At 31.9% G+C, this 27,155-nt stretch overlaps 1 protein-coding gene across 1 annotated transcript in view; it reads right to left on the bottom strand.

Moving 5' to 3' along the window:
- Positions 1-2,470: 2,470 nt before the first annotated feature.
- GlyRS (glycine--tRNA ligase) overlaps positions 2,471-27,155 on the bottom strand; it is a 46,297-nt gene continuing 21,612 nt past the window's right edge. Inside the window, exons 8-12 of the mRNA XM_072540601.1 lie at positions 9,711-9,964; positions 3,539-3,663; positions 3,261-3,425; positions 3,001-3,188; positions 2,471-2,714 (exon numbers count right to left, since the gene is read on the bottom strand). Of these exons, the coding sequence (XP_072396702.1) occupies positions 2,604-2,714; positions 3,001-3,188; positions 3,261-3,425; positions 3,539-3,663; positions 9,711-9,964 (843 nt within the window). The 3' untranslated portion in view covers positions 2,471-2,603. The remainder of the gene's footprint in view (positions 2,715-3,000; positions 3,189-3,260; positions 3,426-3,538; positions 3,664-9,710; positions 9,965-27,155) is intronic.

Raw genomic sequence — 27,155 nt, 5'->3', positions numbered from 1 at the left:
TACAAGTAAATAATGATCAAAAAAGGGATTATGCTAATTCTCAAGTGAATGATGATTCAGTTACTATTTATTTATAAGAACAGTATTTCTAAGAAATCTAAAATATGTAATTCAGTTGAAAAACAGCGTCAATACAATAACAATTTTTTCATATCGAATGTCAACAGAGGAAGTTTTTTCCTCAGAAAATTTCATATTTTCATCTTATTTCTAATTATTACTCAAGTAAATTTCAATATTTTTTTCACTTAGGGAAATATTTAAATGTACCGACAAAAATTAATCTGTCTATAAAAATAAAATTTTCCAAAAAGTGAATAAAGCTGGAATTGTTTTTAGATAAGCCCCACGTGACATGCTAGAGCTTATGTAATCTACGTATTATGTATAAACCCGAATAATCCCCCAGTAAAGATTTCGAGACATTTTGGGCCTTGTTTGACTTTCAACCACGATAATATAATGGTATGATTGTATTATTAAGACACTTAAACGTTACACAATCATGATTGAAAGTCAAAAGAGGCCAAAATGTTTACAAAACCACGTGATTCGCATTTCCATGGTTAGTGCATAACCCATAGACAATTGGCATAACCACAAAACTTGTTTTCAATATTTTGCAGATTTTTATAATACATCACTGCTGCCTTCCATTAAATGTTACGTGAACTAGTGACAGCCACTACCAACATGACAACTAACCATAATGATAAGTTAAAGAGTTGTTTTGAAATAGTGACGATAACTGTACCTAAAAAGTATATAAATTTTAACATTGTGAAATACCACCTTAAATGTTAGCTATAACTGATATCTGTTAGTGTCAACAAGAGGAACTTTATGGGAATTTTTTGGGTAGAAAGTCTCTTTTTAACTGCGATCCTCCAGGCGCCTTTAGAGTGTTTAACCCCACTTCTCGATCATATCTAGATCTATCAGTTTTCGACAGAACTGGAAGAAATTAGGGGAGGCCTATATTTAACTTTTTACGCAGAGGGCTGGATGATGAAGATTATTTTCCCAATCTTTTGGTATTTTATTTTGCTTCAATTCTTCATTACATATGACCCAGAACCAGGTTTATGACTTCCTAGTCTATTCATTTTATCATTTCTAGTTCTATTTCATCCTCTCCTCCAGCTTTTCCGTTTTTAACTCTTTTTGTTTCTTCGATGACTTCTTCTTTCTCTATTCTCCATGTCCTGTTCTCTTCTTACCTTGAGCTTGATGAAGTAACAGTATAAAATATAAAAGTGTTTCTTGAACTTTGAATTGGAATTAGCAAATGAATTGACTCGGCCGATGGATGAGGTATAAGCTGGCATGGCAAGAGGTAAGTAGCAAGAAGCGAGCGTCTAGCATGTTACTTAAAATGTAACCAATGCAAACGAATGATTCAGTGCACACCAAAATGACAGTGACAGTGGCGTTATGCAGCTTGCTACGCCACGTCGTTAAAAATAGAGATTGTTCTACTTTTACCACGTGCTACTTGTATTTTGTATGTGTGTTTGTTAAAAAATTTAAATATCGAAGACAGTCCAGAATTTAATATTCGTTTTGTCTCATTAAATGAGAAATTTCCAGGTATCTATGACAACACAAGTCCGGAATTTTTTAATTCTTTAAATAAATTAAATCTACTATGCCCTTGCATCTCTTTCCAATAAGGGTGTACCCAAAACTGACGTTGCGGACGAGTTTTGTTCATATTGTTGACGTTAGCATAACTTCATCCCCAGAGGACGATATTTTGAATTTAACTAGCCTGTTTAATGTCATGCTACTTTAGTGTGCGCTACCTGCCACGCCAGTGCCATGCCCGTGCTACGTCACTGCCACGTTACATGTCACGCCAGTTTGGTGGGCGCTCTCGCTAAGGTTTTGATAAAAAAATTATTGCAAACAAAATACTTTTACTCTTTCAGTAAAATAATGCATCCCTTCACTAACACGCTCAGTAAAAAAAAAAAATAAAAAATAGCGATTTAAAGTACGAAAATATACTATTCGCTAGATTTTTATCACTCTGATTTTTAATAAGTTTTCATTTTGAATCTTAAGAAATTTTATGATTCAAAAATGTTTTTATAATAAAGAATGCGCATGTTTTTACGCATTTTTCATATGCATGCATGTTTACGCATATGTTTAAGATCTAATATGGTGTTACTTCAAGAACCGAAATTTTCAGTGGAAATAACTAATTGGAGACTCTAAACTGAGAAATAAATCTCTTTGTGTAAAATACAAAATTTATTATCAGTAAATCTACAAAAAAGTTCCATCAGTGAGCAACAGAGCGACATGTTATGACTCTTGCCGAATTGCCTTTGATAAAATCTACCGCAATTGCAATCGAAAGGTCACGAAGAAAAAATTCTGGAACACAGCTTATAAACCTCGAAAATAATCACTATAAAACGCTTTTCGAATATCCTGTATAAAAGCATAAAAACAAAACCTAATGACTTATATTTCAAATTTATTAAAAAAAATAATAAATAACTTGCTGCAAGCTTGACGTTTTTAAGCTTAAGATAAAGGTATTTTAAATTTACAAAATACGACTTTTTATCAAATTTCCAATAAATATTTATTTATACCGCTTTACTCTCCTGTTGTTCGAATTTGGGATATTTGCTTTCGATATCTTTCCAACTCTGCTTGCTGTATGACAAATTGTGAACAACTTGTGCGATGTCATCGAGCTAAAAATAAAAAAAAACAAATTTTTTTCATAACACAATGCACACAACATTAATAAATACAAAAGAAAGAATGTGAAGTCACACTTATAACCATTTTTGGCAATTTTAGTATAATGTACTGTTTAAATATATAATTTAGTCATTAAGACAATTAACAGTGAATTTTTGTTATATAAGTTAAATTCTTTGTGTAAATTTTGTTAGTTAATAATTTTTTTACGTATTTGGTCGAGAACTGTCTCTTCTGGTGTTGAGTTAGTGCTTTAGACAGAATTATGGGACTTACCGGTATCCTAACTTGTCCCATTGAATCCCTTTCTCGTAAAGTAACAGTATGCGGTTCCTTTAGGGTATCGAAATCAATGGTAATACCGTAGGGTATGGCGATTTCATCAGTTCTAGCATACCTGCGCCCTATCGATCCAGAACTATCGTCTACTTTGTGAGATACATCAACTTTTGTAAGTTCTGAGGCTAAAAAAGTTTTTTTCTTAGTATTACTATTTACACACAAGGCTAATCTGTTTTTACATTATAACTACTTACATATTCTCTTAATGAAGAGAATAAACTCTTGATTGGAACTTAGCGGCAGGACGCTACATTTTAACGGTGCCACAACCGCTGGTAATGACAGATATGTTCTCTGTTCGTCGTTCTCGCGTTGTTTGAAATTATGCTCGAAGATGGCGTACATTACTCTACCAACACCTTAAATAAAAATTTAATTAATTATAGATATTAAAAACAAAAAATCGTGGTCTTATTACACAGCGTAAATGAAAACTACAACAAATGTTTAACCAAAAGCATCTCAAACTTACCAAAGGATGGTTCAATAACACTGGGAATAATTTCTTCAACATGTATTGTATTTTGATATCTTTTCACGGATACCATATCCTTGGAAAGAGTGTAGTTTTTGTCTCCCACTGCCAACTCATAAGATCTATAAAAAAAAGCTTAATTATTTGTCTATAAGAAAAATAAACACTGCTAGATAATAGCTATTCATTTTACGACTCTAACAGACGGCAGCTTACATGGAAATAGATATAGTTCATATAAGTAGGAAAAGATGGCGGAGTGTTAAAAAGGTCGTCACATGCGGTAAACAAAATTAATTATTGGTCATTTCTTTATACATTCGTTTCAAGTCATTCAATGTTATGTTGTAATCATAGCGTTATCGGATAATCGTAATATAATGTAGCAAAAAATTGCCTCACATTTGTTGCCAAAAATCAAAACCTAATTTCATGCCATAGATTTTGAAGAAATCAGAAACAGGACCTGACACAGAGAGGATGGGGTGTTAAAGGTGACACAGCAGAGATGAAAACACTTGGAAAAATTGATGGTAAAACACTATGGGATAGAGTTAGAAGTACAGATTTAAGACGTAGATGCGAGTGGAGGAGGTGGAGAACATCAAGTACTGGGTAAGGAATAGAAGAGTAGAATGGAACGATCATATAAGCCGAACGAAAACAAATATAGTAGTACAGACGGCAAGAGACGGTTTCTCAATAGGAAGACGATCAGTAGGAAGCCCACGAAAACGATAGAATGACAACTTACTGAAGTCACATTGAAAAACAGACAGTCATGTCTATATAAAAAGAAGATTTTAAAGATTAAACTTTAACAATATAAATTCCATAGTGACCGGTTATTGGAAGTGATAAATTTTTATGATCTCATGAGAATTCTAAAAAATTGCAAAAAGCAACGTTTATTTATTTAACAATTTTATAGAAACTGACTTCAATTGCGAAAAATGCAAAAATTTCATAAAAAAAGCTGCACTATTCACCTTTAAAACGTTTTTTAACTTTTGACCATTGGAGTCTTTGATCAAAAGATATCGAATTTTTACCGTCGAATTGATACAAATTTTATTTAAATTATCCCAGCTAAATGTTTTACTTGAAACAATTTGTCTACGAGGTATAGATTTTTGATAAATATATTTTTTCCGTTTTTCTCTCCTTCGAGGGAAGAGATGTGGCTTTAGGGGGAAGCCGAGGGTGGAAGTAGTAAACTTTCTTGCATATTTTTTGGGGTCCAAAATTAACATTCTCATTCCGTCTCTGATGACTGGCGTATAAATAAATTAATTTACTTATAAAAAAAGGTATCTTTGGAATTTGGTAATGCGTTTTTAGGTGTCTACATACAAGTTTAGTAAATTATTGTCTCTGTTATTAGATTAAGTGTCTTTATTCAAATTAAAAAAGAATTAAGAAAATCGCTTCATTGGAAGTCGAATAAATATATTTTTTACGTATACCGATTTTGAACTTTGAAATTCAATTTTCTTCAACCTAATTTTTTTTGGTATTTTTCACGTGCAAAAGGACTTTTCATCAAAAAATAGTGTCAGCCATTTTTTTCGAACAGACATATTGTAAACAAACATGTTAGGTTAAAAATATAAATAATACTGAAAATTAATATAAAAAATACGTCTACGATGTATATTACGTCAACACAACACTGGTAAACGTGCAGAAACCTTAAACACATTGAAAAATTCACTAATTAGATAAAAAGCAAGAATTAAAATTATGTTAATAATAGAGAAAACCCGTGACAGCAAACGCAAACTATTTTACCCACTGGAATCGGTAAAACCATTAACTAAACAGAGGAAGAAAAGTTAAATGATCAGATAATCTAAAACAACCTGCTGCACCACGATAAGCAAAATTGCTAATGATAAAAAGGAATTGAAGCAAGAAATGACTTATCTTCAGAAATGGGTACTTACTACTTATCGCTAACTATTCAGATAAATAACATTCAAATCTATTCTGTAACTTTTAACAAATCGAATAGAAATCACCAAGTCGAACGGTAATTACTCGAAATCGGAATGTTGGATCGGTTTCGTGTTTGAATTGGAATTCTGTAACTGACATCGTAATCGGTGTAAATCGAAAACGCCAACTTCTACTTAACGCGCTCAGAAGTTGGTGGCAACCCCGCATTGAAAAGTGAAATAAGTGTTCTGTGACGTTATGTTACTGGAAAGGCTAGTGCGGGCAAAAAATTCATCAAAAAGAAGATTATACTTCACGCTTGTTGTCAAGTAGTTTTGATATGTTTTAAGTTTGAAAAGTTCGTTACAAGAATAAAACATGGCAAGCGGAACAGCAAAGAAGAAGACATCTGCTGAACAGTTAAATTATTTAGTAAACTTTATCTAAATAAATAACACCACAGACTAAAAAATGAAGCAGCTGCAAAAATTAATCAACCGCTAATTTATATTAACAAGTCAACAAATAAATGTCAAAACAATAATGATAACAATGCGCGCAAGCGTCAAGACCAATTTCGATGTCGAAATTTGATCTCGACAGAGCTTGTCTATACTCGGGCCGCTGAAAAGATGGAATCCAAGGTCGCATGATCACTGAATGCAAGCATCGTCAGTCGGTCAAAACTAGACCTTCTGAGAAACTGTTTACACCGTAATTATTTTTGTTTAACTTCCGCCGCCTGGAGAATTTTGTTGGCAGTGCTAAAAATTGTTTGTAGAGTTTACGCGTACGTATATTAATTTGTATTAATTTTATTGTGAGTTTATTTGTATTAGTTTTATTAATTGTGTCGTTTATTAAATATGGATGTAAACACTCTTTCACCTCCAAGAAAAAGATCAAAAAAAAGACATTTAACTATTGAGGAAAAAGGTGTAATAATGAACACTTATAAAAAAGCATCCCAAGAATTAGCAGAACAGGGAAATATTGTAAAATTCACTGCTGAGGCTACAGGTAACTATTAGCATTATTATGTCAACAATATTATTAATTATATTTTTAAATTTTAGGTGTCACCAAGTCATCAGTGTATAATATTTTACAAGAACATCGTCAAAATAATGGTGAATTTAGACCACCAAAACTATATTCTAGAGGAAACAAAGTGCTCGATACAATTACAGATGAGCATAAGAACATGATTCGTCGGATAGTTCACAGTTTCTTCTTCGATAATGAGCTTCCAACAATCCAAAAGATTATGAGGAAAATTTCTGAAAATCCTCATATCCCTGATCTACAGAAGACTACTTTGGGAAAAGTATTGAGATCAATTAATTTTCGGTGAGAATGATTTTTAATGTTAGTAATAGTGATGTATCGAATATTCGTACTCCTATTCGCGAATATTTGCATATTCTTGTATTTTCGCATTCGCACTCGAATTTGCGAAATTTAATGCGAATGTTTTACGAATATGAATACGCTGTTTATTGAAGTCGATTTGTTTGTAGATTATTTTATTTTGCAGCTTTAAAAAACGATGCCGCAATAGTGTCTTAAAGGAAAAAAATGAGATCATATCGTGGAGGCGTCGATACTTGCGATGTATAAAGCAGTATAAACAGGAAAATCGAAGTATCTTCTATCTAGATGAGACTTGGACCAACGCTGGCCATACTGTTGATAAAGTTTGGACTGATATGTCAATTACCAGTGCTCGACAAGCACATGTGGAAGGCTTATCTACAGGACTGAAACATCCTTCTGGAAAAGGAAAAAGACTCATTGTCTTACATATCGGCTCTAAAGACGGGTTTGTCGAAAATGGATTGCTTTTGTTTGAGTCCAAGAAACATGGTGACTACCACGAAGATATGAATTCACATCTTTTTGAGGATTGGTTACAAAGGATTTTACCAACTTTGCCTGAAAATGCAGTTATTGTTTTAGACAATGCATCATACCACAGTAGGAAATATGAAAAATTGCCAACCAGTGCTACGCGGAAGGCTGATATTCAAACTTGGTTACGACAAAAAAGTATTCCATACACTGATGACATGGTCAAGGCAGAACTATTAACATTGGTGAAAAATAATCCTATTGAGCAAAAATATGTGGTAGACGAAATGGTTAAACTCACAGGTAGGTGTGTGCTGAGGTTGCCACCGTACCATTGTGAGTTAAATCCCATCGAACTAATTTGGGCGCAAGTAAAGGGCGAAGTTGCGAGAAAAAATAGTACATTTAAGTTATGCGACGTAAAAGTATTGTTCAATCAAGCCTTAAATAATGTTACAGCTAATAATTGGCAAAATGCTGTCAATCATGTTGATGGAATTATATCCAAGATGTGGCAATTGGATTTTATTATCGAACAGCAATTAGAACCAATTATTATTAATTTAGGTAACGATTCTTCATCCGAAGACTCTGATGATAGTGATTAAATTACGGCACCATTTTAGGCAATATACCTCCTCGAAAAGACACCGATTTGGAGTGAAAATATGTGTGTTGTGTGATTGTGAAACTGGAATGGTATTAGATTTATTAGTTTTCGTAGGTGTTACAACAGATATAGTGCAGAACAATTTATTAGAATTTAGTGGTAGCGCAGTAACACATTTTATAACGAAATATGAAAATACAGGACATATATTGGAAATAGACACAATAAACAATTTCCAAAATTTCCGCAAAAAGTACCGCGTGTGACTTTCGACACGAGAACCAGTAACAATATTTTAGCAATGAGGTGGAAAGACGAACGTGATTTTTATATGCTGCCAACGTTTGACGATGACAAACTTACATCAACAAATAATAATCGAGGAAAACCGTGATAAAACCTGATTCTGTCATGAATTATATGCAAAATATACGAATGATAGATAAAGCAGACATACACATATCTGCAGTTAAATGGATCAGAAAACCCATCAAGTAGTACAAAAAATTATTGTTTCACATGTTGGAGTCCTTACAACAGAACGACCTGGAAGACAATGCAGTGGAATGTCTTATCTACTAACGGCCACAACTTTCATGGAAAGACATTGGCCAACTAGCAAAGGACAGAAACACCAAAGGAACTGCCATGTATGTGCAAATGCACAACTTAGACAACAAAAGCTCACAGCTGTAGCAACTGGATATCCAGAATGCAAAGTGCCCATCTGTATACAGGATTGTTACAAAAGTTATCATTCCAGGAAAAATAATAGGTAAGATTATTTTTTATTAAAATTATTGTAATATTCCTGATATTATTTTATTTATATTACATATATATATATATATATATATATATATATATATACAAAGTAAATCATTGGCAAAAAAACTTACTTAATTAACATCCTTTATATTATATATATATATATATATATATATATATATATATATATATATATATATATATGTATATATATATATGTATATATATATATATATATATACATATATATATATATATACATATATATATTATAAGTATATAATATATGTATATATTATTATGTATTAATTATAATTATTGTAAAATTCTTGACATTTACTCTTAGAATTATTAATTTCTTTACAAAATTTAAATAAAATTAAATTAAATTTTGCTATAATATTCATCGAAACAGAAACGTGTTTTTCAATCATTTAAATCATATATTTCTTTGTCAACCGATTCTTGCGAATAAAGATATTCTATTCTATTTAAACGAATCGCATTCCATCAAATTTATAAAGCGAATTTATCTCTTAATTTTATTTAAATTTAATTTTTGACATATTTATATAAACTTTTTTATTTGTCCACCCTATAAAAGTTGAAATTTAGAATTTAAATCTATACGCAAAAGCCAATAAAATGTTTAAATTTAATGCAAATCAATAACCTGTAAAAAACGGTATAAATATATTATAGCGAGTGTTAGTTCGTTTTTGTTGAGCGGTGTAAACGTGGGAAAAGTGATAACATAGGGAGAGGAATATTTAAGAGTGCGTGTCTTTCACGTGATCATTCCATCTTTTCAGCGGCCAAACTATAGTCGAAATCAATTTCTACACAACATTCCCATAGTAGAGGTCGAGATGAGTTATAGAATACCGATTCCTACAAATTCCGATCCGACTTGCTGACCTCTATTCGATTTGACTCATTTCTATTCGATTTGTAGTTACAGAATAGGGCTGATTATCTACAAGATTAATTGAATATACATACCCAGTACTTTCCAATTTGCTCTCTAGTGTTTCAACATCTCCGATTTTTAAAGCTGCCAAAGCATCCGTGATTGTCTTGGCATCCTTCTTAAAGGTTTTTCCTAATAATCCCTTATTTGATTGTGCTTCGATTACATCGACTATTTTTGGTTCTGGTAACTTTTTCTCTGCCGCTAATCGGATTCCAGTGGCGTTCGTGTGCTGGGTAAGATCATAGGCAGATCGGTCCGCACATCCGACACATTCTATCCATCCCTTAAAGAAAAATTGTTTAATTTTTAATTTCATTGTGAATAATATAAACTCGTCAAAAAAAACCGTAATTAGGGTAGGATATGAATTCCTTTATCTATACTGCTTGTTTGTAACGCTAAATTATGCGACATTTATGTGTTGACATTATCAATATAATGTTAGGTTAAGCCAATATTTTAACAAGTTTTTGAGAAAATTTAATAAAACCGGTATTCAACACAGTAATAATTAACGAAAATAGTTGTAAACAGATATAAGAATTACAATTTTTATTGGGAATAAGCGACAATTTTACTTTAAAATATGTTTATTTGACGTTTAGATTGAAAATAATTCTCAAAATACAAAACATTAATAAATTAAACAAATTTTGTTTTGGTTACTTGGTAACAAAAATTCTTCTATGATGATTTAATTTTATCTGAATTATTCATATTGACAATTCAGATCTATATTATACATTTTAAAGTAGATGACTTTAAAATGATATTGTCAATATTTTTGAGTTGCATTCCTGGGACGACTTTATTGGAAGATAGTTCATTCGATTACATGAAATCAACTTTAACTTGAAATACTTGTCAGAAAAATCATAGAATGTGATTTGTCTTTAATAAGACAGCCACATGCAATGTTGACAGTAAAATTCTCTTGTTAGTGATCCCATGGTAAATCATAAGGAATAACCAGAAAAAAAAACTCGGGTGCATACATCCCGAATATATACACTCAATATTATTTTCCTCTAATATTTAAATCGATTTCTCTGATCTGACTCTTTAAGTTGTTTGTAATAACTTGGACTTGATGATATGCGAATAGTATTTAATGTGATATTTTTCTACATGGTATTTATACTAAAGATAGTTTAAAATGTTTATAAATTTATAAACGTATGTTATTTATAATTATCATAAAAAAAACGGCAACTATCTTTTAAACTTAGTGTATACTTGTTGGGAAGCATTTTCATTTTGTTTTCATCACAATAAAAGAACTTTAGTAAATTAATGTGTTTTAGTTACTCGCATCATTATCATAGCCTGTAGACTTTGCTTTTGGTATTCGTACTTTTATGCTGTATTGATACAGTTGGTTTTGTTCTTCCTGGTTGTAGATCATCACAAGAAAACTGGAGAATTATGTTACAATGTAACATAATAGATTGAATTCGTTGATTATCTCACAGAAATCCAGTATTTTTTAGTAAATTTTATTTATTGATAACAAATGGGACAAAATTAAACAAGAATCCAGCATTAAAGAAATTGCAAGTACACACTTAATTATACAAAGTATCATTTTACATTTTAGTGCTTCAAATGGAACCTAAAGATATTGATACATAAGTTAAACAAATCTATCTAATGAGGTAACTGATTAGCATGCATGAGAAGTAGGACCACACCTATATCTGAACCATAATTTATTCTGTGATGGCAAACATGAAAAAGTGGATTCTACAGCAGTGAACGGGAAGGACTATGTAAAACAAATTGGCTAAAGAATTCAGGAGATTGGACTAATAAGCTTAAAAATAATGATCAAAGTCAAAGCTACCTCTTCTGGTAAGAAAAAATCATGATTCAAGAAATTGATCACACCAGAATAAGAATATGGTCTACGCAGTTTAAAAGAAGAGTATTTCAGAAATCTTTGAACTCTTTCTAACTTTTTGATACATGCTTGAGTAAATGGAAAACAAAACAGAGATGAATTTGCAACTTGAGAGCAGATATTAGTTTTTAGAGATGCAATCCTAAAAAAATCTCTTACGTCTTAACGAAACCAAACCATATGTTGCATATAAGATCTATTTGCAAATTACAAAAAATCTGTTAAAAACCATACTTAGATATGTAACATTATATATATATATATATATATATATATATATATATATATATATATATATATATATTGTTATGATGTGTTGTTTGTTTGAATGATGAGCAATGAGTATTTTTAATAATATAATATATAGGGTTTTTATCGCGGTTCTCAAAGAATTAGTTTGTAAGTACTTTTTTAAATTATCTTTATTATAACTATTATGAAACACACATATATATCTAACCTAGCCAATGTAAATTTAAAATAAACTATCTTTAAATTGATATTCTTATAAAACTAATTAAATTCTATAGACAATGTAAAATTTAAACAAACTATCTTCAAAATTGAAATTGTTATGACACTAACTAAATTATATTAACAAAATTTTGTACCTTTCTTTCACTGAATGCCTAAATGAACTGTTTTCCACTATATAGATTCTAATCATCACTAAATGTCTTCGTACTTCGGTTATCCTTGTTTTTGTGAAATTACTTTTTCCAATTATCAGCTTCTACCAATTTAAGATATAGTTTTCTTCACCAGCATTTCTACACCACCAAGCAAACCAGCAAACACCATTTATATTTATTCTTCTTTTCAATATACCAATATCCAATTATTATAAGTTGATTTATACTAATCTCCAATCATAATATAATTTTAATTCCTTCCAATGTCCATCCAATATTCTTCTAATATACTTTTATAATCTTCAATAATTATTTGTGTATAATTATAAATGTGCATTAAATATATGCATAATTTTTAATCTTCATTTAACTCACTATATTAAACAATTTGACTATTTGTAACTGATTCACTGACTCCAACTAATCTTTCATATTTCTTACTAAACTTTTCTGACTGACTTCTTGAAAATTCTGAACAATTTACTTCACTAAATGTGTCTACTAACTTTCATAATAAACTGGCCTGACTTCTGACTAAAAACTGCCATCTTGAATCCAAATCACGGGTATTTATATCTTTTTGGATATTCTAGAACCATCTGGTAAGAGATCATGTTCCAATTTGTTCTATTACATACTTGTCTGAATTTTCTGGAACAAACCATTTCGCAAACATGGCCATCTCCGGTGATCCAGAGAATTCCATTCTTTTCTATTAATAATTTTGTTGACATTTAGGCTTTTCAGATCAGAATAAACATTTAAATCATTAAATATATATAAATTAAACATTTTAAACTAACATTATTATTATAACCCCACTTATATTCGTATTATGATTAATTTCTATCTGTCAATTTACTGTATAGTTGGTTGCCTATGCACATGGCTCACTTAAATATATTTACAACATTAAAATACAACTTTTTACACTTATTATATGCTAATTTATTAAAAATGCCCTCACATAAATATATTTTTATTAAATTCTCTAGTATATAACTTATTTAAAATAATCAAACACTTTTTTATATCTAATATTATGTAGTATATAACTTATAAATTATTTTCTATAAACCCCAATTGTCACAATATATATATATATATATATATATATATATATATATATATATATATGTATATATATATATATGTATATATATATATATATATATGTATATATATATATATATATATATATATATATATATATATATATTATTGTGATATTTAAAGTCTTGGTGCGCCAAGCAATAATTAGCTAATTAATTTTTTTGATTAATTAAAATGATTTAAATGATATGATTATGACTCTATCACAATTTTTAATTCTTTTATCTCAGGGTTAAATTCGTGCTTCAATATCTATGCTATTACATGTGAAAGGTAAGGTCCAGAGAATACCGGAATAATAAAAAACACATATGATCTAACACTATATATTGAAATAAAAATAATGAAATAATTCACACTCAAAAGTTTTCAATAAACAAATCTCATATAAGGATTCTCAAAATTTTGTTCTCCGTACGTGAACAATCAAAATTAATGGTACAAACAATATTAATTGAAATCTCAAAATCCCAAACTATTCTAACTCTCCTAATCAAAATATTTATATCCTTTCTAAATTACGTGTAAAAATTGTGTTATCAATAAAAGAAAAAACTGCAGAAAACAAAAATATCTCTCTCTGATGATGAGTGGTCCAAATCCTTGTTCCTTGTAGACTGTATTATCTCCTCTCAACCGCTCCCTATGTAATCAGCAATCTTACAACAGATTGTTGCAAGTATATCGTCCTTAATGATCTCCTTCAAAAGCAACAATCATTCAAATTATGATAGCCTTTCTCCTCTCGATAAACTGAATCTCTCGTTGGCCCGAGTGAAAAATGACTCTTGGAATATCTTCTCTTTACGATAAACTGAATCTCTCGTTGGCCTGAACAGTGACTCTTGGAATATAAGTAGGAAAATATGACTTACAATATTTTGCTGCTTCAGCTTCTGTCAGATACACTAACTCCACAAAAACTCACTAACATTCAACACTACTGCTTGCTACTTCTTGGGAACCACCAGAGAACAATCACTGTTCGTCTTACAGACTTGGAAAACCAACTGATATCTTTTCTCTCTCCTCAATCTCGCTAAACTTTTTCCTACATACCTATCCCACCTTTTTCAATCTCCGCCAATCAAAACTCGTCACAATTCCCCCATTTTTTCATTTCGATAACAAACAAATTTTTACCTATAATTATAAAATTTCCTAAAACTTATTTACAAATAATATTTTCTATAATTCTTAAAAACTAACAAAAACCTCTTTCTAAAATCTCTTCTATTTGTCTCTAATCACTGCATTAATGTATTTTGGAAAACCCGGTTCAATTGTCTTTGGATTTCACTTAAAATTATGCGGGTCACTCAAGTATAACAAAGAAATAATTTATGCAAAGCTTACATTTTGTTTAGTACAGGTAATCCAAGAATTTAATAACTTTCCTTCTTCGAAATGTTTGTTGGATATTATCCTACTTATCTGAATTATTTTAATGTTTTTGAACTTTGAAATATTTTTAAACAAACCAATATTTTTCTCGATTTTACATATCATAACACATCCCCGCCATTTGATCTGCCGAAAACTCTTTGTTAAATTTTAAAAATGACAAAAGTTTTCTAGGATCAAATTATTTCACTATGCTATTAAAATCTATTCATGATATTGATAGATGTCGTGAATGTTAAAAATACCCCGTATATTTCCTGTCTCTATGTGCGCTAATTCATAACTATTTACCCCATTTTCCGTATTGACCCTATATGGACCTTCAAATATCGGCATCAATTTAGCACAAATACCATTTTGTAAATTCGACACCCTCAGTGCCTTCATTAAGACTTTATCTCCTTTCTGGAATTTGATCGGCCTTCTTCTTCGGGTTCTCTCTTGTCTTTGGAGATATTTCTCTCCACTTCGTCTCAATCTTCTTTGAACCAACTCGATCACTTCTTCGTATTGTCTGGTGGCGGTGTCTTCCCACGGTCTTGTAGGCATTGTTCCTTTCATTATATATAAAGGCGTCTCTTTGGTAACCGTATTTGGAGCACAATTCAAATAGGTCTCGATCTCAAACACTTTTCTGTCCCAATGTCGATGATGTTCTTCCGCGGCAATTCGTAGAAATTTTGTGACTTCTTGTATAAAACGCTCCGATGGGTTGCTCTGTGAATGACGGATGCTTATAAATTTTGTATCGATGCCCCTCTCTCTTAATTCCCTTTTAAAACGTTCGTTCCTAAAATATGTCGCATTGTCCAATAAAATATTGTCTGGTCTTCCCACCGTTTCTATAAAATTGTCTATCTTCCTAAGTATTTCAATTCCTTTTGTGGTTCTGCATGCGTACAATTTAACATATTTTGAGAAAAGATCCACCATAACTAATATGTGTTTATTCCTTTGAGTTGTTGGTATCAAATCGCTCAACATATCAATAGCAACAATATCCAGTTTCTTCCGAGCTACGACGTTTTTTGTGACGTTTTCATTTTTAAAGTTCCTACTTTTACACTTTTGGCATGTCACACAATTTCGAGTCACCTCTTTGGCTATTGTATAGTCCTGTCGACAAATGTAGTTCTCCCTGAACATAAGCCACACCTTTCTACTTCCAATATGTCCGTTGTCACAGTGTAACTTTAAAAAAACTTCTTTTGCCATTTGCTCCGTGATTACATAGAGTTCTTTACCATCGACCCTCTTAAAATATAGGTTATTTTCTTGTTCAGCCCTTTGCTTTTCTCTTTCATTCAATTCTTCCTGATTTTCCCTGATTTTGGCCAAAAAAAATAAGCCTGCTTCTTCTCTCATTATGTTCATGCCTACGTGGAGAGTTTTGTGATCCTCTTTGCGGAATTGTTCATCTCTCGTCAACGCATCAGCCAAAATATTGTCCGTTCCTTTGATATATTTAAATTCAAAATCATATTCTTGGAGTAAAAGAATGCCCCTATGAATTCTATTATTTACCAACCTATTTTTCATTATGTGTATCAACGCTGCATGGTCCGTTTCAATGGTGAATCTTGCCCCAAGTAGGTAAAAACGTAATTTGTTTACACAAAATAACACACTGGCAAACTCTAATTCAGTAACGCTGTATTTTCTCTCATACGTTTTGGTTACACGGGAAACAAACCTCTATATCGTCTTGTATCTGTGATAACACCCCTGCAAATTTTTTTATGGAAGCATCGGTCCTGAGAATGAAAGGTTGCTCATATCTTGGGTGGTGCACTCTTACAGCTGTGGAAAACGCTCCTTTTAAATTTTTGAAAGCGATTTCTTGTTCCGTTCCCCATTTCCATCTGACATTTTTCTTAAGTAATGCTATTAGCGGTATTTCTTTTGTACTGAGGTCTGGTATCAGCTTTTTGAAATAGTTTACCATTCCTAAAAATCCCCGCAAAGTTTTTAAATTGGTTGGCCTAGGGTAGTTGTTTATGACTTCAATTCTATCTTCTGCAAGACTAATCCCTTTTGTGTCTAATTTGAATCCTAAATACAATACCTCTTTTTGGAAAAACTGACACTTTTGAATATTTAATTTTAATCCGGCTTGATCAAGTTCTTCGAGAACAGTATGAATATGTCGTAGATGGCTTGTTATATCCGGTGAGAAAATTAATAAATCATCTATGTAATGTACAACAAATTCTCCATGCCTATTTAAAATTGTGTGTAATGCGCGAACCAAAGCAGCGCATGCACTTTGTAGTCCAAATGGTACTACCCTAAATCGGTACACCACTCCGTCGATAGAAAAAGCGGTATAATTTCGACACTTTTCTGCCAAAGGTATTAACCAAAAACTGTGTTTTTTTTTAATTTATTTATTAACGGGATACCACCCAATTCAATATATACACAAAGTATTACAAGTATTATCTAGTGATACAATAATTACAAAGATATAGCAAATATGTATGAAAAGAATTGGCAATGCAGCCATATAGAAAAAAAAACAAATATTAAAACTATATAAAGCACATAGCAAATACAAATCACATAAAATTACTAAATTTTTTTTAAACACATTCTACAGACATTTTCCGAAGCGCACAGCAACAAATCAAAGTCTATTCTATTTCCATTTAGAATGATTCTACTCAGTGGAGAATGCCTACCAAAAGTAGAGCGATGAAATTTAATTGCAAAATTATGAGATGTTCTGGTAACTCTAGAGGGAACATTAAAGTCGATTAGAGACAGTAGATCATTGCAATTAATTTTTGAATTCAGTAGTTTATGAAGAAAGAAAACATCAGCATACATCCGTCTGGAAGATAGCCTAGGAAGGTTTAATGTATTTCTAATTTCTGCGTAGGAATGGTCGCTTAAAGGTTTGTGTAATTTAAAACTTAAGTACCTAATGAATTTATTTCGATTTATTTCGATTTAAATCGATTTTGGAGAAAATGTGTGATCCTGTGATTCGTCCAAAAATGGCTTCTATGTTCAAAGGCGCTTCGTATTGCGCGATTGTGTGCGAATTAATGTTTCTTGCATCTAAACATAATCGCAAATCACCATTTGATTTTTTTACGCATACTATCGGGTTGATATATGGAGAGTCACATCTTTCGATCACCTTGTCTTTGATCATATTTTCAATTTCCTGTCCGACGCTTTGCCTGTATTTATACGGGATTGGATATGTTTTCGATTTAAAATTTTCTAAGTTTTTAACTTTAAAAGAATGTTCATAATTTTTAGCCACTCGGCTTTCTTCATTAATAAGATCTCCATAATTTTCTAAAATCTTCTCTATTTCCTTCTCCATGTTTTCTCCACATATTATTTTTCTTTCATCCTCAGTTTGTTCACATGTGTTCACTGTCCGTATTACTTCTTCACAAAATTCTGGATTCTCGTCCATAATTGCCATTTCTTCTCTGTCCTCTTCCGTTATTTCTTCTTCTATTTTTTTTTTATCTTTAATTTCTATCTGGTATTCCGAGCACCATGTTTCGGCTCCTTCCATTTTTCTGCTTATAACTTCCTTTTTTTCCTGCTTTCTTTTCGAACTCTTCTTCTTTTTTTTATTCTCTTTTCCTCTTCGGATTGATTTTTTTCTTGAGCTTTCGATTTATCCTCTACCGTCATATTGATTTCTTTATGTTTTTCTTGTCCATTTATCCTTTCAGAAAATTTTCTCCTATCTGTTTCCTTTTCTTCTTCTATGTTGTCTGGTTCTGCTCTGATTTCCAGTTGATTTTCCGAAAAATTGATGGTGATATGTTTTTCACTCAATTCATCAATTCCCGCTATCATATCATGATTTAGATCTTCGATCACCACACATTGCATAATATAGAATTTGTCTCCCACTCTGATCCGTACTCCTAAACCTTCGTTTACTGTCGTCAATTTTTTATTATTTGCACCCACTAAAGCAACCCTCGGAATCTTATACACAAATCTGTCCATATTTAATTCTTTTACTAGTTTTTTATTGATTAACGAAATTTCCGATCCAGAATCAATCAGAATTTTAATCGCTTTATGTTTTATAAATGCATCTAAAAAAATTAGATTGGAATTAGAATTTTGTTTTTCGTTTCCCGCCAACTGTATAAACTCTCTCGGGTGACAAAATATACCGGAGAGTTTTTTACTTTTGTTTAGTGGATGCCTTATTGAAAATCCTGTCTGGATTCATTGAATACTTCTTCTTCCTCCTTTTCTATTGCTACATGATTCATCTCTCTTCTGTTTTGTCGTTGGAATCTCTGATTATTTCTATCGTCCCTTTGTTCGTTCGTATTCCTATTCGGAGGATTTTGTGCATCTCTATTCCTGTTGTGATTTTAATTTGTTCTATTTTGTGTATCATTCCGGTTATCGTAACTTTGTTGTCTATTGTAATTATTGTAATTTCTCGGCCTATATTCGTTTGTTGATCTGGGATGTCGGTTTCTCTGGTCATAATTTGATGAATACCTTCTTTCCGGTCCATTATATTGGTCATGTTGTCTTCTATTTCTCATTTCTTTTCGCTTCTTTTAATTGAAGGAATTGGCACAAACTATCAATATCTTGATAGTTTCTCAAAATCACGTGATCTTCCAACGTTTCCTCAAAATGTCTGCTGATCATTTCTACCAGCTGTTCGGTAGAATATTTGTATTCTAGATATTTTGAATTGTTATATATCTGCAAAGCATATCTTTCTTCAGATATTCCCATTTTTTCGTGATATTTTCCATTCTGTAGCTCTTGGTTGATTTCTCTCTGTTTATTTTTCCCCCAGAAATAGTTGAGAAATTTATTTTCAAAATCTGTCCAATTTTCAAACTCATCTTCCTTGCTTTCATACCATAACGCTGCTCCTTCTTTCAAATGGTTTCTAATTGTTTCTTTGCAATCATCAAAATATCTAATATGTTGTAATTTGGTTTTCAAATTTTTAACAAACGGTACTGGGTGTGTTTTCCGAATATCCCCGCCAAATTGTATTTTCGCCTCGCTTGTTCCATGGATGATAACTTCTTTTCTCTCTACCCCTCTTAGTTCAATTTCTGCCATTTGTTTTTCATTTTGCTTTAATCTTCTTTCTACTTCCTTCCTGTCTTCTTGTAGCGCCATTTCAAATTTTTCTTCTAACTGTCCTAATTCCTTTTTCTGGACAATCTTTATTTCCTTCATCGTATTTTGGATATCTTTTATCTCTGTCTCTTATTTTGCATTCTTTATGGTTATTTCTTCTATCTGTTGTATCAGTTCTTTCTTTATCCCCTCAACACATCCTTTAATTTCTTGTTCATAGTTTTCCAAACGCTGCTCTATATTCCTGTTATTTAGTTCTATTGCTTGTCTTGTTTCCCGTTGGTTTTCTTCCATTCTTTGTTTTGTTTCTTGTTGATTTCTATCCATTTTTTGTGACTGGAGTTGCATTAGTTGTAATATTTTATCTATTCCTGATAATTCTTTTTTCTCCTCAACTATTGTAACATTTCCTTCATTATCCGATCCTTCTTCAACAATTGTTTCCTCTTCTCTGTTATCCTCCTTCCTTTCTTGCATTTTGCTTTGACTCCTTGTGGTCGACATGTTGTTTCTTTTCGTTACTGTTTTTGTCCCCGCCAAATGTGAAATTTTACAACACTCTATATGTTTCAGAACACGACAATATTTCTCCCCAAATGTATTAAATTTTCACGACAAATATCAAATATGCAATCAGTAAAATTCAAATAATTCAAAATAAATATCAAATGTACGATTGGTAAAGAAAATAAAATCAAATAATTCAATAGCAGTAAATATCCACTAACTACGATCAATCAATAAATCAAATTTATATTCCCTGGAAAAATTGTCAAAATACTTTCAAATTCAAATTCCCTCAATGTTATATGTTTTTATCTCTGGATCACCTGTACTTATTCCAGATCTCTTTCCCTTCCTTCAAATGTAAAGCTGCGATATTTTCAAGCCCCACGTTTTGGAAGCCAGTTATTGTGATATTTAAAGTCTTGGTGCGCCAAGCAATAATTAGCTAATTAATTTTTTTGATTAATTAAAATTATTTAAATGATATGATTATGACTCTATCACAATTTTTAATTCTTTTATCTCAGGGTTAAATTCGTGCTTCAATATCTATGCTATTACATGTGAAAGGTAAGGTCCAGAGAATACCGGAATAATAAAAAACACATATGATCTAACACTATATATTGAAATAAAAATAATGAAATAATTCACACTCAAAAGTTTTCAATAAACAAATCTCATATAAGGATTCTCAAAATTTTGTTCTCCGTACGTGAACAATCAAAATTAATGGTACAAACAATATTAATTGAAATCTCAAAATCCCAAACTATTCTAACTCTCCTAATCAAAATATTTATATCCTTTCTAAATTACGTGTAAAAATTGTGTTATCAATAAAAGAAAAAACTGCAGAAAACAAAAATATCTCTCTCTGATGATGAGTGGTCCAAATCCTTGTTCCTTGTAGACTGTATTATCTCCTCTCAACCGCTCCCTATGTAATCAGCAATCTTACAACAGATTGTTGCAAGTATATCGTCCTTAATGATCTCCTTCAAAAGCAACAATCATTCAAATTATGATAGCCTTTCTCCTCTCGATAAACTGAATCTCTCGTTGGCCCGAGTGAAAAATGACTCTTGGAATATCTTCTCTTTACGATAAACTGAATCTCTCGTTGGCCTGAACAGTGACTCTTGGAATATAAGTAGGAAAATATGACTTACAATATTTTGCTGCTTCAGCTTCTGTCAGATACACTAACTCCACAAAAACTCACTAACATTCAACACTACTGCTTGCTACTTCTTGGGAACCACCAGAGAACAATCACTGTTCGTCTTACAGACTTGGAAAACCAACTGATATCTTTTTTCTCTCCTCAATCTCGCTAAACTTTTTCCTACATACCTATCCCACCTTTTTCAATCTCCGCCAATCAAAACTCGTCACAATTCCCCCATTTTTTCATTTCGATAACAAACAAATTTTTACCTATAATTATAAAATTTCCTAAAACTTATTTACAAATAATATTTTCTATAATTCTTAAAAACTAACAAAAACCTCTTTCTAAAATCTCTTATATTTGTCTCTAATCACTGCATTAATGTATTTTGGAAAACCCGGTTCAATTGTCTTTGGATTTCACTTAAAATTATGCGGGTCACTCAAGTATAACAAAGAAATAATTTATGCAAAGCTTACATTTTGTTTAGTACAGGTAATCCAAGAATTTAATAACTTTCCTTCTTCGAAATGTTTGTTGGATATTATTATACTTATCTGAATTATTTTAATGTTTTTGAACTTTGAAATATTTTTAAACAAACCAATATTTTTCTCGATTTTACATATCATAACAATATATATAATATATATATATATATATATATATATATATATATATATATATATATATATATGTATATATATATATATATATATATATATATATAAAATAATAGTTTATATGTACTTAATAAATATAAATACTCTAAATAATTAATCTAACCTAATAACTTTAAAAACTTTTTAACTTCTTCATAACAATCCAACATTTTTTTTATTGTAATTGTAATATATATTTGAAGTGAATTGAAAAAAAAAATATATTCAAAAATAAACAAATTTAAGTTAGAATCGACGTGTGAGGTTGTCCGATACTAATTACTGAATTACCGCAAGGCCGAGATAATCAACCAAAAAAGAAGATGTATTTGGTGACTTTTCTAGTAATTTTCTTGGGTGTAAATCTGATTTTTTAGTTTACTCCCCCTGGTTAAAAAACAAACCATAGTAACGGTTGGTACAGCAGAATCAAAAGTCACTGTAAATGGCATAGTTCTGCAGAGAAATTAAAAGTTATGATAAATGAATGTGGCAACACTTACCAAACCATATTCAATGTAGATAAGCTAAATCTGTCTCGCTTGTGATTTGGAAGTCTAATCGTAAAGCTTGGGTGACTGTTTCCCTTTTTGAGGATGGATTTGGTCATAATTTCATACCTGAAGTAGAACGTTTTGTCAATCGACACAAATTGTATTTAAAGTGATAGTGAATCATCAAACGGTAGAAAGGTTTCAAAGCTATATCGAAACTAAATACATAACTAAAGAGAATCTAACAATTAGTGAACAATGGGAAATGTGTAAAAACTACATTAAAGACGCAGCAAATAACATTCTAGGGCTGCAAAGACCACCACCACGTAATGAGTGGTTCGATGCTGAGTGCGAGGACATTACAAGAAGAAAGAACAATGCATATAAACTGATGCAGCAAAGAAGAACCCAAGAAAAAGAACAAAAATATAAAGATCTCAGAAGAGAAGAGAAGTACATCCATCGGAGAAAAAAGCGAACTTATGAAAATAGAATATTGGAAGAACTTGAGGCATTAAAAAAGGAAAATCAAACAAGAAAATTCTATAAAAATCTAGATAAAGCAAGAAAAGAATTTAAACCAAGGATCGGACTATGTAAGGATAAGGAGGGGCATATACTCAATACAAAAGAAGAAGTATTGAAAAGGTGGGTGGAACACTATAAAGAACTGCTTACTATCGAAGTAGAAGATCCAAATCAACCACCCCCAGGAGCAAACAACAATACACCATTGGAGCCTCCATCAATTCAGGAAGTACGGGATGCAATAAAACACCTAAAAAATAATAAATCTCCAGGAAGTGATGGTATACCCGCGGAACTTATTAAATGTGGAGGTGCTACTCTGACTAATCATATATATAAAATCATACTGAGAGCCTGGAATGAGGAACAAATCCCAGAAGAGTGGTGTATTGGGATCGTTTGCCCGCTACACAAAAAGGGCGATGAATTAGAATGTAGAAACTATAGGGGAATAACCCTCCTTAATACAGTATACAAAATATTTTCGAGTATTTTATATGGTCGCCTGAGTGAATATTCAGAGGAGCTTCTTGGCGAATATCAAAGTGGTTTTAGGCCTGGTCGATCAACAACAGACCAGATCTTTGTGCTAAGGCAAATACTGGAAAAAACCAATGAATTTAATATCGACACATACCATCTTTTCGTAGATTTTAAATCGGCCTATGATAGTGTCCTAAGAAATAAATTGTATGAAGCCATGGATGAATTCCACATCACCGATAAACTGATAAGATTGGTTAAGGCTACAATGCGTAAAGTTGTTTGCAAAGTCCAAATACAGGGCGAACAATCACAGGCATTTGAAACGCATGTTGGGCTGCGACAGGGAGATGCGCTGGCGTGTCTCCGTTTCAACATAGCTTTGGAAAAGGCGGTCAGGGATGCCCAAATAGACAGCAGAGGAAACATTTTTAATAAATCATCCCAAATTTTGGCATATGCAGATGATGTTGATCTAGTTGCCCGCACAACACGCAAGCTAGAAGAAATGTATACCACCTTGTCACACGCCTCAAAAAATATGGGCCTGCAAGTAAATGAAAATAAAACTAAGATAATGGCATCAACACCCAACAATAGAGCCAGAAACATCGGTCACCAATTCACGGTTGATAATTCTACCTTTGAAGTGGTGGACAAATTCACATACTCTTAGGCTCCCTGATCACCAAGGAGAACGTCATGACGGAAGAAATCAAGCGAAGAATAATCCTAGCAAACAAATGCTATTTTGGACTGAGTAGACATATGAGAAGCAGAAACTTAAGCCAAAAAACAAAAATAACCATATACAAAACTCTTATACAACCAGTGTTGACATATGGGTCGGAGGCATGGACCATTTCCAAGGCAGATGAAAATCTCCTGCTTATATTTGAACGAAGGATCCTGAGAAGAATATTTGGTGGCATCTGTGAAAATGGTGTTTGGAGAAGGAGGTACAACTACGAGATCTTCTTCTTCCTTTGCCCTATCCGTTTCGGACGTTGGCTATTAACAAGGCTATTTTGACTTTGTTTACGGCACCTCTGAACAGTTCGATCGATGTTAGTCCGAACCATTGTCGCAGGTTATGCATCCATGAGTGTCGTCTTCTTCCCTAACTACGAGATATATCACAGATATAAACACATATTTGGTGGTAAAGACGTAGTATCCTTTATAAAAATAGGAAGACTAAGATGGGCAGGACATCTGGCAAGATCACAGCAGAACAACCCTCCTAGAAGAATCCTTATGTCACAACCTGTGGGAAGAAGAAAAAGGGGTAGACCAAAACTCAGATGGAGGGATGGTGTAGATGAGGATGGTAGACAAATAGGCGCAGCAAACGGGCAACAGTTGGCAATGGATAGAACTGACTGGCGTAATAGACTTGGGAAGGTCGAGGCTCTTTTATAGGGCTATAGCACCAATGATGATGATGATAGTGAATCATCAACAACGCACCAAATCATCCTCCAACAACTTGAACTAGTTTTGACCAATGTGTGACAGTAGAATTTTTACCAGCTAATACAACCCCCTTACTTCAACCGATGGATCAGAGAGTCTTTAAAATATTCAAAACTTATTACACCAGACGATCATTTGCACACTTGTATAAAGTCATAAGAAAAACAACGAGCTATCTGTTAAAGACTTTGGGAAAAAATTCAACGTTTTAGATGTAAATCATTGGAAAATCTTGGAATGAAGTTTCACAAAAACGTTAAATGGCGCCAGGAAAAAGCTGTGTCCTTTTTTCATTACTGACACTAAGGCGAAATTGACGCCAGAGCCTGATGAAAGAAGTTTTTAAAATCGCCATGCAAATAAATTTAGAAGTGGATAGTGGTGACGTTCAAGAACTGTTGGATTTCCGCAATCAGGAGCTGATAATTGATGAACTCATAGAAATGCAGAGCTTAATTGTTTGGATACTGTTCAAACTGAGGATCAAATGACGGTTGGAAACTTGACTGAAGAGCTCAATTTATAAAGCCTGTTATGAGAAAATTTTGAGAGAAAAAAAATTGAGTTGTCAAACTACTTTATTAGATTTTATGAAGCCTTCTACAACAAAATAACTTCGATGGGTAATTTTATATTTGTATATCTTAAGCTTTTAATAAACCATTTTCGTGTAAATTGCTACTTTTTAGCTTCCGGTCCCAATTAAAAATAATTTGTACACGAAATTATATCCCGACTTACGCGAATTCGACTTATGCGGTTATCGCTCGGCCCCATCTACCCCACCTATCGCGCAAGTTCGGGTTATTACTGTATTTTCTTTTTATTAATTTCCTCTTTTAATATGAGTAACCAGATCCTACTGCACTCTGCCCAGAAATTTGCAACGCAAATGGTTTCATAATTAGAGCTGCTTCTTTGATTTTTCTCTTTTTACCATCTGTTTCTATTGAATACTCATACTTGAATCTTTCCATTGAACTCTATGTACATTTTCCCATGCATCTTTACACATTTGAGATCTATCAAAATCTCTATTTTTGATATATGATTGATGTTCACTTATTCATGTATTTCTAGATATTCTACCATAAAATTTGTCATGGTCCTTTTCATTTTATTAGTATCTGTTGTATTTATTGCAAGTCCAGTTAAGATCACATTGTTTTCCTTTTTTCTTTTTTCAATCTTTCATAAAAATTCTTTTATGTTTATATCTTTTTTATTCTTAGAATTTCATTTTCCTCTTTTATTTGGTTGATTTCTTCTCTTAATTCTTTTTGTTCTTCTCGTATATCTTTCATTTCTAAACTCATCTCATGCATTCCCGTTCTTATTTCTGTTATTCATTCCAATATTAGGTCGATATTTTTATGTTTATTTTCTTTTGCTGGTGTTCCATACATCTTCTTGCTTCTTGTGAACACCTCATTTTCCTCGATTCTTTTACCGCCCCCTCCCCCCATCTGTTGATTCACTATCCATTTTGTTGAAACTTATTTCTTGAATTGAATATTTTTTGTCGCTCAAATTATTACTCGCTCCGACCCTATAATTTGTTTCAATTTCTATTCACAACACAATATTGGCTTTTGCTAGTTTGGCCTGTTTTTATTAATATTATGTAATTTTTTTTCGATTAATAATTAGATCAATATTTTAAATAATTATCTAATTTATGAATTTTTATTACTTTCAATCTATATGAGAGGATCCCCAACCATTGGTGCCAGAGGGCAGATCTAACTCACCGCTTCAGAAATATGAGCTCTACCATAGTTATTTCTGAAACTACACTTTTTCGTAGTTACACTTTCTCTTTCTAATTTAATTAACTTAGCCCGTTAAACCAACGTGTACTTACTATTTCCCGAAATTCGAATTCAACAACGGAGCATTCACACACGTCTTTCCCTGATGAATTAGGATTTAGAAGATTTTTTTGAATTTGAAGTGCATAAGTAAAAATAATTAAAATATTAATTCTAAAATATC

This window comes from Diabrotica undecimpunctata, chromosome 8, assembly GCF_040954645.1.
Source record: "Diabrotica undecimpunctata isolate CICGRU chromosome 8, icDiaUnde3, whole genome shotgun sequence".
NCBI classification, from domain to species: domain Eukaryota; kingdom Metazoa; phylum Arthropoda; class Insecta; order Coleoptera; family Chrysomelidae; genus Diabrotica; species Diabrotica undecimpunctata.
Note: the sequence above shows the minus strand (reverse complement) of the source record. Positions and strands in the feature narration are given on the sequence as shown.